We start from the raw sequence: 12500 nt of genomic DNA, 5'->3' as shown, positions 1-12500 counted from the left end.
GCCATTCAGTTCAGTGTTTTATCGAGAAGGTTTGGTTCTCTGCGTCACGACGGAACCGGAAATTTCTTCAGATCTGTAAACAAACAAAAATAACAGTTTTGCGAAAGTGACATCAAGACCAGGTTGCAAACGAAGGTTGGAATTTATTTAGACATTCAGTGGGTTCCACGATCACTTAATGAAAAAGCCGATTTCCTCAGCAAGATTGTAGATTATGACGATTGGGAGCTTGCCCCCTGGTTCTTTCAGCAACTGGACGAGCTTTGGGGGCAATTTACGGTTGATTGCTTTGCCACCCACTACAACAAGAAGGTCTCAAAATATTTTTCTAGATTCTGGAATCCTGGGACAGCCGGGGCTGACGCGATTTTCCAAGACTGGCAACACGAAAATTGCTTAGTTGTGCCACCAGTCGTACTCTTGTCTAAAGTCCTAATTTCCATGTTTCGATGCAATGTCAAGGGGACTTAAGTGGTACCTTACTGGCCGTCCGCGCCTTTCTGGCCTTTGTTCGTTCATAAGTTTTGGGACTTCGTTGTCGATTATTCATTTTTTGAGGGACGGTTAGCGTTGCGTCAAGGTCGTAATGCGAACTCGCTTTTAGGTTCGGCCTCCTGGGACGGCTTAATCCTTGCTGTGAAAGTTCAATTTTCTCGGAGCGCTGATAGTAGCATTCCAAACTGACCTTGTTGAGAGTGACTCATGGCGAGGGCTTCTTGTACTGTGAACCCAGTATTACAGATCGCGGATCGCTGAGTGTTCATGTATTTGATGCCGGTTGGCAGTTTACACGTTTCTGTAGCCGGTTGGCAGTTTTGTTCGAGCCGGATGGCAGCGAACTTGAGCCGGGTGGCAATGTGTATTTTGCTGGGTTAGGGGTCTGTTTACCGCCCTCCCCACCTCACAATATTTCTTATTACATTTTTTTTCCTTAGGATTTGATAGAAGCCTCCTCTTGGGGACTGACGTGTGGCTTTGTCTGCGTTCTGTGCGTTAAAGTGGGTCCATGATTTTATTCCTTATGGTGCACACGGTAATCCGCTCGACACTGCGCTAAATCACAGCCTGGTTCAGGCCAGCAAACGAGCTTTCAGTAGGCCAGTCAACAAAAAGCAGCCCATTACCCCCGACATGATACATCGTATTTGTGTTCACTTTGCTCACGAAGGCAGTAACCTTAGGGATTTGCGTACAGCTTTACTGTTTGTCTTGGGATTTTATGGTCTCTTTCGGATCAACGAGCTATTGGATGTGCAAGCTTCGGATATTCTAGTTCACGACGATCACCAAGAGAGTAATGTAAAGAGTAGTAAAACTGATCAATTTAGGCAAGGTAATATAGTATTTATTGCCAAGAGTGGCGGTGCTACATGTCCTCACTCATTATTGTCTCGATATCTTTCCGCAGCTAGCATTGATCTCAATTCATCAGCTTACATTTTCAGAACACTTCAACCTCATAGGAAGGACAATTCGTATACTTTAGGCCCTAGGAGGCTCAGCTATACTAGGTGTAGAGAATTAGTTAAGGAATCACTTTTGGCTATAGGAGTAAATTCGGTCAGTTTTAGCACTCATAGCCTTAGATCCGGTGGCGCAACGTTTATAGCTGACAATCTAGCGAAGTCAGGTTCTTCTGACAGGTTACTCATGCTCCACTGTCGCTGGAAATCAGAAACAGCTAAGAATATGTACATCAAGGATTCCTTAGACAGTAGATTACAATTGACCAGGTTGTTCCCTACCTTTGGCGTAGAAGAGATGTAACTTATTTTGTTTTTCCTACTTTATACAGTTATAGCTTTACATATTCTTGTAACCAAATACTTTGGCTTGTATAGCATGTAATGGCATTAAAGCGTCCGGTCGGGCAAGTGCTCTCACTCTGCCTGCCTTATGGCTCAGCGTTCTGGAGAAGGAAAATATTTTTCCTTCGGACGAACGTAGTGAGGGAGTAAGAAATGAAAGTAGCTCGGTGCGAACCAAAGAGAGACCAGAACAGAGTGTTTTTTTTTTTTAATGTTACCAATGATACAAATTATTGATATGTTTGTAGTTTTGTCTTTATTTACAACTTTCTCCAAAAATAAAATTCATAACTTTACTCTGTGTATGAACTGAATACCGAAGATTTAATTTATGACGAAGAAAGAAAACAATTTGCTAGGAATCCAAAAAGCAATAATTTCAATTCAGAAAACCTTAAATGACAATAGAAAATACAGCATAAATATTGATCAGGGCCGGTTGTTCAAAAGCCGATTAACGCTAATCCCGGATTAAAATTTAACCAAGGAGTTTATTTCTCTACTTCAAAAAATTTGTTCGGCACTGAAATTTGGCAAAATTATACATTAAAAGAAGTTAATCTTGAAATACAAAAATAAGCAAAAGAAACTTTTACTCAAAAGTTGAAAAAATGAAACCAAAGCTTACGCTAATCCTGGGTTAAGTTAATCGGCTTTCAAACAACCGGGCCCAGAAAAAATGATAAAAAAACGTAAAAGAAAATATGGGTGCACCTTTTCTCAGTTGATTATCTGATACAATGATGTCCTTGTTATCCATTTAAAATTGTGATGTCACATGCATGTGTGAATAGTTTGGTACATGAGCAGTGAAGTCATTTTGTCTGTGTTCAAACAAGCTGTCTACGCATTCATCCGATCATTAGGAATGATATTGATTTGTATTCATAAATGACAGTCTAAAATGTTATATATTCGGAACCAAGTAAAGACAGATTAGCGACTATCAAAAATATCACAATACTCTTTGTTTGTCCCTCCAAAATTTTGTATAAGCATTGTTTTTATTTTCTCTAGGGATTTACAATAGTCCCAAGAGAAACTGGGAACAATGCTTATGCAGAATTTTGCAGGGGCAAAGAGAGTACTATGGTATTTTTGATATTGGCTAATAAAATAATTTGTTTCGATGTAACCATTGTGAAAGATGCAAAGTGCCAAGAAAAAAGAGGTTTAATAGAAATTGCTGAAGATCAGAGTTTCTCGGTGTCTAGTTTTTGGTGGTCTGGACTGTCGGTGGTCTGAAGGCAAAAGGGGGCAAAATAAGGAAGCGAGAAACAGTAAGAAAAGAAGAGAGGACTGGAGAGAGTAATGAAGCGAAGAAGAGAGGACTGGAGAGAGTAATGAAGCGAGTGGGACTAAGAAAAGAAGTAGGTGATTATGAACAAGAAAAGAAGAGAAGAGAGAAAAACGTTAGAAATTGAAAAACTTCCTAAATAAATACTACCTAATATTAATTAAGGAAGCAAGAAAGAAAAAAAAGAAAGCTGATAATTGTAAAAAAAAAAGAACCTAATTGCAAAAAAAAGAAGCCAAAGGAAACGCACATGAACACAAGTGTAGGGACAACAGCACGACTAAGAAAGCAAGCAGTCAGAGAAATGCAAAAAAGCTCTACAATTGCAAAATACCTAATTGCGAAATAAAGCGCCTAATGGGATGAAAATGCAACATAAAACACACAACAAACAACAAGCAACAAAACACAACAAACAAAAGCGAGCAACAGAAGCAACTCAAGCAAGCCACACATAACACGAAAAAGTTTAGAATGGAAAGTGGGCAGATAGTTGTAAAAGGGAGGTAAGGATGACTATGGAGAGAGGGAGATAGAAAACAAGAAAGAAAAGAAAGAAAGCTGATAATTGTAAAAAAAAAATAACCTAATTGCAAAAGAAAGAAGCCAAAGGAAACGCACATGAACACAAGTGTAGCGACAACAGCACAACTAAGAAAGCAAGCAGTCAGAGAAATGCAAAAAAGCTCTACAATTGCAAAATACCTAATTGCGAAATAAAGCGCCTAATGGGATGAAAATGCAACATAAAACACACAACAAACAACAAGCAACAAAACACAACAAACAAAAGCGAGCAACAGAAGCAACCCAAGCAAGCCACACATAACACGAAAAAGTTTAGAATGGAAAGTGTGCAGATAGTTGTAAATGGGAGGTAAGGATGACTATGGAGAGAGGGAAAGAGTAAAACAAAAAAGACTTGTAAAACGTTTGATACTAAACTGAACCAAAATAATTGCTTATTACTAAGGAAAAAAGTAATGTGAACAGGATTTACTTGTTTCAAGACTTGAAATGAGAAATACTTTTGATTTGCTGTAAAACAAGATGGAGAATTTGACTTGCAAGTATAGAATATGTACAGAAAATTAAATCTGAAAAGATTGTGGTCACAACATAATCGAATGAATTAAGTTCATTGAAGTCTAAATCAAAGTGTAAGACAGCAAGGAGAGATGAGACATTATTGTTCAGTCAACATCTGTTCAAAGTGTCCTAAAAACAATAACAAAGCTAAACTTATTCAATTAATCAAAGTGCTGTATCTGTAACTGTAGCCTGTATGTCATTGCATCACTGTCATTTACGAATCATGATTCAAAATCATTCCTACTGATTGAACGAAAACAAGAAACAGAATGTTGGATCAGAGATAAAATATCGTCACCGGACAATATACCAAACCAGGGTCTCATTGAAGAGTGACTTCACTGACTTTTAAATGTAAAATGTGAGCACATTTGAATGCATCTGGTATCAAAACATGCCAGCACGTTCATGTAAAAGCAGAAAATCGATTAGCACATCATTGCTGTATTTCGTATTATTGCTTCTTGGATAAATTTACGAAAGACATAAAGATTGTAATCTGACTGGTACTCTCCTTCAAGCATAAGAAATACTTAAGTTTTTGTTAATTCTTGCATCTCACAGAAAAGAATATTAAAAGCTTTACTCAGGAAAAAAACATGAACAGTTGTGTCGCTTAATCAATCATTAAACATGAAAAATACAAAAGGTCCTGAAAAAAGGTTTCTGTTTAACAAAAAATTACATTGTGTTTGTGTACTTAGGTTGTCTCTTAGGTAACTTCATTCATTGAAACAATAATTGTAGCGACTCTAAGTAAATGGATTTGACATACAGTATTTGCTTTGTACGGTGAAGATTCTGATCTGTAGTGCGAGTAAAAAAGTTACTTTCTGACAGTAAGCAGTTTACTCTAACTTACTCTCTGTAAGTAAACTGAGAAATATTTACAATTAATGTACAAATGAAAAAATATATTTACAATATTTACACTATTTACAAACCAATGAACTATTGAAAGGGACCTGAAATAAAGGAAAATAAATTGAAACTGTTAGACTATGTGGCAATTAATGGTGTCAAGATAATTTGATAGGCCACTTTCAAAAAATACCATAACACTCTTTGTTTGCTCTCAAAGATTCTGCATAAGAATTGTTTTTATTTTCTCTTTTAAGTCGTGAGAGAAACTAGAAACAATTTTGGTGGGCAAGCAAAGAGTATTATGGTATCTTTAAAAGTGGCCTATTGGTTCAGGACATAATTTCTGTACAAGCTTGGAGACTTGGAAAATTGTTCAATCTTAAAACTTAAAAAGTGTGCTCGGAACCAAAAACTCCTACGTGATGTTGTAATACGAGTCTGATAATAGGGACCTTTAGATTCTAGAACGAGAACGACAACGAGTACGAGATTTTCTCATAGAACAACAGTGAGCGCGCGAAAACCAGCGTCATTTTGGCGGGAAAAAAGTGATACCGTCGTCATTTTAGTGCGAGGTTTTGCAAAAATGTCGTCTTGTCAAAACAAGTCACCGCAACAAGGTAGCCGTTTTGGCATTTTTCGATCAGGAAAAGGCTCAGTTACCATCAATAAGAATAACTGAGGAACCTATGCTGCTAACAAAGAGTAAGATTAATCGTCCGGGTTAAAAATTTTCTAAGTATTTTCGCTAAAAGCGGGCAGTCAAATATCGTACTCGTTCTCGACCTCGTCCTAGAATCTAAAGGCCCGTAATTATGGAAGGGTCACTACAACTGCACTCTTAAGGCGCAATCTGGGATGACATGTAGCAGTAATGTTTGTTATGATAATCCTAGGATTTTTTTTAATTTTCTCTTTTTATGATGCTTCTGATCTTTATTGAAATTGTTTTCGTCAACACAAGATGAAAAGTGTTTGGTATCGAAAAAACCAGGTCTGTAAGTAGGTTTCACAACATTTCAAACTCGAAGTGCTTTTAGTTCTTGAAGACCGAGTATGATAAGTGGTTTTGACAAAAGAACTCTGACTTCGTGCTGGGACTGTTTTAAGACTTGTCAGCTAGGTAGGTAGTATTAGGCCTGACAAATTGTCCTCTGCTGAACTTGAAAATAATATTATTAAACGTAGCAAACTGGCTTGACCTCCTCTGCCAGTTTGGATTTCAAAATCAGCTACTTAATGTTTGTCCTTTTTGTTGAAATTGTGCCTTCAAGGGGAGTTCTTATGTGATTATCTGTCTATGATTTCATACGTTTGACACCAACCTTATCAGTTCAATAGTTCACACGCCTCTTGGTATCAAGGGAGAGCACAAGGCTGAGAAGATTGGCCTCTTGAGCTTTCTGACGATCACATTTACGCCAGTCTAAAAACAAACAAAACAATACAAATCATGTAAACTAATTGTAGAGCCAAGGCTAGTGATGCTTCAGTCTTCAGCTTAATTGCTTTATCTGCCAAGTTTTTGGAGCAAGGTAAGAGATTTAATTAACTCACTCCACTCACCTTCCATCTCAAACAGCAATCGCAGCTCTGCCTTCAGCATGTCAACAATTTGTTCAAGATTATCAGACAGCTCACTAAAATTACGAAGGAATCATTGTCAAAGAGGTATGGATATAGAACTAATGTTATTCCTCCATTGACCAGTAAGTCATTTTAGTTATCATTTGCAAGTTTTTTATTCTTTTTTAACAGAACTTACAGAATTTCAAGGTTTTGTTTCCTTGCATTAAGCTGATCCAGGTACTTATTCAAACTCAGCCAGTCTTGTTTCAAGCCAATGCATTCCTCCTGGCATTCTGGAAAAGCAATTGTAATGTGGTAAGGATTACCAGATTGAGCAGTACTTTTCGAATGTCTTTTTAAAAATTATCTGAACCGATAACAAATGAAAAATAATAAAGCGGGGATTTGTCTTGATCACGACAGCACTCAGCAACTCTTTAGCCAGTGAAAATACATCAGAAAAAAATAATAAATGTCATATTATGTATCTACACTTCACTGACCTGCAAATTTCATTGCATCGTGTAACTCTTTCTCGACTGTGAAAATGACATTACCCAAGGAATCAATTTCTTGATCCAGGGTGAACTTTTCTTCTGCAACATAAGCTGAGATCTCCAAACGGCTTTTGAACACTGTTGAGAAATAGCGCCACAATAAATCAGGAGAAATTTAAAATACTATCAATCGCAACTTCTGTCGCCTAACAGTAGCTTTTTGCGAGTAATATAATATTGTAACCAAGCTTGATCAAAACTGACTTCAGAAAAGTGCAAAGCTATTGTGCTGTATTTTCCAGAGTGGTGCTGTTTATAATGCTATACATGGTGATTTAAACTGTTAAGTCGGCGAGTTACAATGCATCTCCTGAACTGTCTGTGGGGTGCAGGGATGGCGCAGTGGTAAGAGCAATCTCCTCTCACCAATGTATCCCGGGTTCGATTCCCAGACTCGACGTCATATGCGGGTTGAGTTTGTTGGTTCTTTACTCTGCACCAAGAGATTTTTCTCTGGGTACTCCGGTTTTCCCCTCTCCTCAATAAAACAATATTTGACGTGATTTGCGTTAATTGTTAATTGCAGTTTACAGGGTCCCCAATTACCGCTCCAGTGCTAGAACGACTAGGCACTTAAAGTTAAGTTCCTAATTTCTTAAGTTCCTTTCCTTTCCTACCACCCTTGAAATAAAAGCTACTGAACTTGTTCTAACATGAGGTAGATTACAGTTCACATAACCATTCACAAAGTAACCTGGTGAACAATCAACACAGTTTCATGCAACTCCAGCTTGAAAAGTTACAATTCAAGACCCAATTTTTTGACATTCATGCCTTCTTCCCCTGGGGAAGACACTCTCGAGACAGGCATTTCAAAACTTCAGGTCTTGAATCGTAACTTTTTAAGTTGCATTAATTTCAAGTCCAGAAGCCTGAAACTATGTTTGATTGTTTTAACATTTACATGTACATGTACGTCTGTGGATGAATTTCTTCAGTGTCAATTAACATTCAAATGAAAGCTACAGGTCCTCTTGGTTGTTAGGATGTTATGAACGATAATATCCAAGTTCAACTCACATTTGCTACTTGTGATGGCAGCCCTCTTTCTACGCACGTTTTGTCGAGGAGGCTTTGGTGGCAATTTTCTCATCAAACTGGCAGCTTTGGGCAAGAAAAGAAGAAATCTGCAGGTCAACTTTTTTTTAATGATCCAGGATGCTTTAGAAAATCATTTCTCAGGTTCATATTCTACATAACTTGCAGTGGGTTGCTTGATTAGGTGAATCCTGGAGTCTCATGTGACAAAAAAATGCAAAGGTGTTTGACCTTCTAATAAGAGGTGCGGTATGAAATGGCTCAATTGTTATTTTGAAGGTTGTGAGTATGATTAAGTTTTCTATTTTCATTGACACCTCATATGCCCCAGGAAGCCCCCAGTTGACGAGTAAAATCGTCTGGCATTAGAGAGCTCCAGAGTGAAATCTGTCTCACTCCCAAAGGGGGAAATGTGTTGGTGGAGGGGGCATAGTTTTTAGCTGCTTAATTTAATTACTTCCCCCATTGACACCTCAAACGTCCTAGGATGCCCCCAGTGGACAAGTAAAGTTGTCTGGCATTAGACAGAGTAAAATCTGTTAAGTCTCACTCCCAGGAATCAATGAGTCAAGCACCTCACAACTGCATTAGACTTGACTGGAGGGAACCAATCTCAAACTGACAGTTTCCTTCTGTCGAGAAAGATAGTCAACGAGATTTTACTGTCTGAATGGAATAAGGTTATTGTGCTGATATAACTAATTTCTTACTGCGTAGTGTGAATGAAGCCATTTTTATTACGAACATTCTGCTCTTATGTGAATCACATACTAGTCAATTTTAAAAGTGAACAAAGCCAATCAGAAGAGTGTATAAAGTACCATTTCCAAGGAAGCCCTGATTAAGTCTCACTAACATGGTTAGTCTTCACTCACTCACAAGCTTACATTGCGTAAAGTTGTTAATCCCGTTAAAGGTGATCACTTGGCCCATCTTTTGGAATGTTCTTAACCAACAACATAAGTTCCAAATCCATTGCAGTTCATAGCTTTCTCACCTTTGTCAAGATGTGAGATGGGTTGCTGCTCTCCCTCAATGTCTTGGGATTCAGCAGATGCTCCAGAAGTACCTTCACCAGAATTGACAACAAATTCACTTTCCTCACAGCACAAATCTTTGTCGAAGCTTGTTTGCTTTGCATCAGCCTTCAAAGTTTGTTCTTCTGGATTAGACATAACTTTCTCATGTTCAAGAGAAACTGTCTCGGATCTTACAGGGCGTTTATCAACCACTAAACGTCCTTTAACAGTGGCATCAACAGCTTCAGCACCAAGGAGGTGGCCAGCCCCTTCAGGTGTCATTTGTGATGAATAATCAGTCACATCTTTGGTATCTGGTTCTTCTTCATCTGATGTTTTTGCTTCCTTTACTGCAGCATTTTCATCCTTCATGTTATCTTCCTTCTTCCAAGTTTCTTCACATTTACAGAGGTCCGTATCACATGGTTCAATTCCATTTTCTGCATTGCTTTCTTGCACTTTGGTTTCTTCTTCATCTGATCTTTTTGCCTCCTTTAACTCAGCATTTTCATCCTCGATGTTATCTTCCTCCTTCCTGGTTTTTTCACTTTTACAAGTGTCCACACCGTTTGGTTTAATTCCTTTTGCTATATTGGGTTCTTGTTCTTTGTTACACTGTGGTCCTACAGAAGAGACTTCAAGACACAAACCCCTTTCCTTGCTGTCCAGTTTTGAAGAAGCACTGCAAGCATTTTCCATATAAGTTGTCTTGCAAGAGCTAACTTCTTCATCATCAGAGCTAGCGCTGTCGCAAAATGGGTTTAACATTTTTGGGTAATCATTTTTCTGTGTCTCCTTATTCTTGGGAAGCAAAGACTTTCCTTTTTTAACAGTTACAGATGCATCTTCCAAAGAAGGTTCTTTATCAACAGCCTCTTCTGGAGACAAACTTGACAGGTCCTCCACTGAACTTCTCTCAAAAGGGTTTAGTTCCTTAGGGTACTTCTTCCTGTTTTTTCTTCCCCCTCTACGGGTTTTTCTTTTATGTTTGTGTGGCAAAGCGTCCTCTTTGACATCAGCCCTTGCTGTGTCTGGCAAGGGAGTTTCCTCGCCATTTGACACATCTTCAGAAGATGCTTTTTTTAATTGTTCTTCTACAGGAGAGCTTTCTGCAAAAGGGTTGAGTTCATCTGGGTAGTTGTTCTTGGGTTTCCTCTTCCCCTTCCTTCTTATTGAACAAGGACTGGTATCACTGCCTTTGGGTTGCTGTTCCTCACCCCTCTGTGCTGGTGAGTTCTTCATTTCAACAGAATTCTTCTTCTTATTGCCTGGCACAGGTGCCACTTGCGACAGATTCCTTGGTGCAAGTCGCTCTGGCCTAGGTGGGATTGGTGGTGGTGGAGCGCGCTTCCTCTGCGGCTTTTTCGGTACACCATTATTCCTGGTCTCGTAAGCTGCCCTCTTTCTTTCATGTGGCTGAGCTCTGTGTTCCAATGGTCTACTTGCTGGTGCACAAGCCTTCCTCTCATGAGATTCACCCTGGCGGGCAACATTCTTGCCACTGTTGGTTGAACTATTAGTAACTGTTGGCTTAATGGCCCCTGCACCCTGCAAATTATTTTTCTGTGGCTTGGAAATTTCGTCCGAAGAACCAAGCCTGCTACTTTGAGGGGAAGCCTTTCCACGGCCAACTTTATTTTGTTTGCTGACATTTTTCACGTAAGATGAAGATTTCATAGCTTCCCTCAAGTATTCTTTCAGTTCTTCCTCTTTACTGCGACTGAATTGAGAAGCACGTTAAAATGCATGAGACAAACAAATTGAGGTAAATAAAACCTTAATTTTTAAACAAAAAATGAAAGAAAAGACAAAAACCATGCAAAATGCTTTGTTTTAAATTAAGAAATCTGGCCTCGGTTGTTCAAAAGGTGGAAAACACTACCCACCGGATAAATCACTATCCAGCGGTTAAACATTAGCAAAACCAATTGAGTTATCCCGTGGATAGTGATTTATCCAGTGGATGGCGTATCCACCCTTCGAACAACTGACTAACAAACTATTAATAGACGCCGCCCCCGAACAGACGCCGCCGACGTCTACGGTGCGGCGTTTTTTGAAGAAATAATGATTTATAATAATTATTAAAGAAAAGTCTATTTCAAGTTTAAACCAGCAATGGATATTTATTTTCTTTAAGAACATTTTTTAGTTCAAATTGACTGTACTTTTTTGCTCTTGTGTTAAGTTCTCTTTCAAGAATTTTTGCAACGCGTAATTCTACTGTTAATGCAGAGAACTTCGCTGATACTACACGGCCGACTTCTCTCTTTCTCTTTCCAGTGACTCGTGCACAAAGTTTGTTACTGTTACCTAGTAAAAATGTTACCACATGTAGTACGATATGTAGCAATTACCTTGCTGAATAAAGTGATTTTTGAATAAACGCTGCCCCCGAAAAGACGCCGCCCACGAATAAACGCCGCAGCTGGATCGCGAAAAATGAAATATTAACCGCCGCGGCGTCTATTCGAGTGAATACGGTACCTACTACTAATGTTTAACCCATTGACTCCTCGGGCTCCTGAGACACAGTAAAATCTGTTAAGTCTCACTCCCAGGGGTCAATGGGTTAATTAATGATGAAGGTAAAATGGATGTACAAGATTTATCTGTTTAAAATTGAAATTATTATGCCATTTATCGTCGAAGCATGTACAATGTAATCTGGTTTTGAGTTTTTAAAACAATGGTAGATGAAAAATAATTATTACATTAAGCGTGCAATTCTCAGGCTAAATGGAGCACTCTGGTTGGCTGGTTTCAGTCAGGACCATAACCATGGAAACGGTGTGTTTCCATATTTTTTCCTCTCTCCCGGGAAATTCAAGTTGAGTGAAACACAAAAGGTTTTGAAAAAGCGAATTTCTTCATCACAACAGAATAATTATGATAGGAAGCGGAATTTAAATTTAGTTTGACATCTGAAAGGTCAAAGTTTGCTAATGGAAGACGAAGATTATGAACATTCACCAAACAGAGAAGCTTACTAACATCACTTGCTTAACTAAAACTTACTAACCTCATTTTCTTGGAACCGTACTGGGGAATATTGACCCTTGGTCGTTTTGGTACGGACCTTTCTGCGCCCAGTCCATACTACCAGGACCTCGGGCCTATATTCCTCATTGCGGCACTACCATTCCGTTAGTAAGAGGTTATGTCCTTTTGTTAAAAATGAAGTTGAGAGGCATATTATGAAAATAAAAAATTAAAATGAAATGAAATGTGGTTACACGTTTTCAACTGACAATTT

At 38.6% G+C, this 12500-nt stretch overlaps 2 protein-coding genes across 2 annotated transcripts in view; both read right to left on the bottom strand.

Moving 5' to 3' along the window:
• LOC138041720 (uncharacterized) overlaps window positions 1-1697 on the bottom strand; it is a 4717-nt gene extending 3020 nt beyond the window's left edge. Inside the window, exon 1 of the mRNA XM_068887452.1 lies at window positions 1615-1697. Coding sequence (XP_068743553.1) covers window positions 1615-1697 — 83 coding nt within the window. The remainder of the gene's footprint in view (window positions 1-1614) is intronic.
• The window catches only part of LOC138039894 (neurofilament heavy polypeptide-like), a 41891-nt gene that overhangs the window by 28987 nt on the left and 404 nt on the right, over window positions 1-12500 (bottom strand). Inside the window, exons 2-4 of the mRNA XM_068885726.1 lie at window positions 9223-10964; window positions 8208-8291; window positions 7134-7265 (exon numbers count right to left, since the gene is read on the bottom strand). Of these exons, the coding sequence (XP_068741827.1) occupies window positions 7134-7265; window positions 8208-8291; window positions 9223-10964 (1958 nt within the window). The remainder of the gene's footprint in view (window positions 1-7133; window positions 7266-8207; window positions 8292-9222; window positions 10965-12500) is intronic.

This window comes from Montipora capricornis, chromosome 3, assembly GCF_036669925.1.
Source record: "Montipora capricornis isolate CH-2021 chromosome 3, ASM3666992v2, whole genome shotgun sequence".
In the NCBI taxonomy this organism is placed as follows: Eukaryota; Metazoa; Cnidaria; class Anthozoa; order Scleractinia; family Acroporidae; genus Montipora; species Montipora capricornis.
The sequence above is the reverse complement of the archived record's forward strand: the minus strand, read 5'-3'. Positions and strand labels throughout refer to the sequence as shown.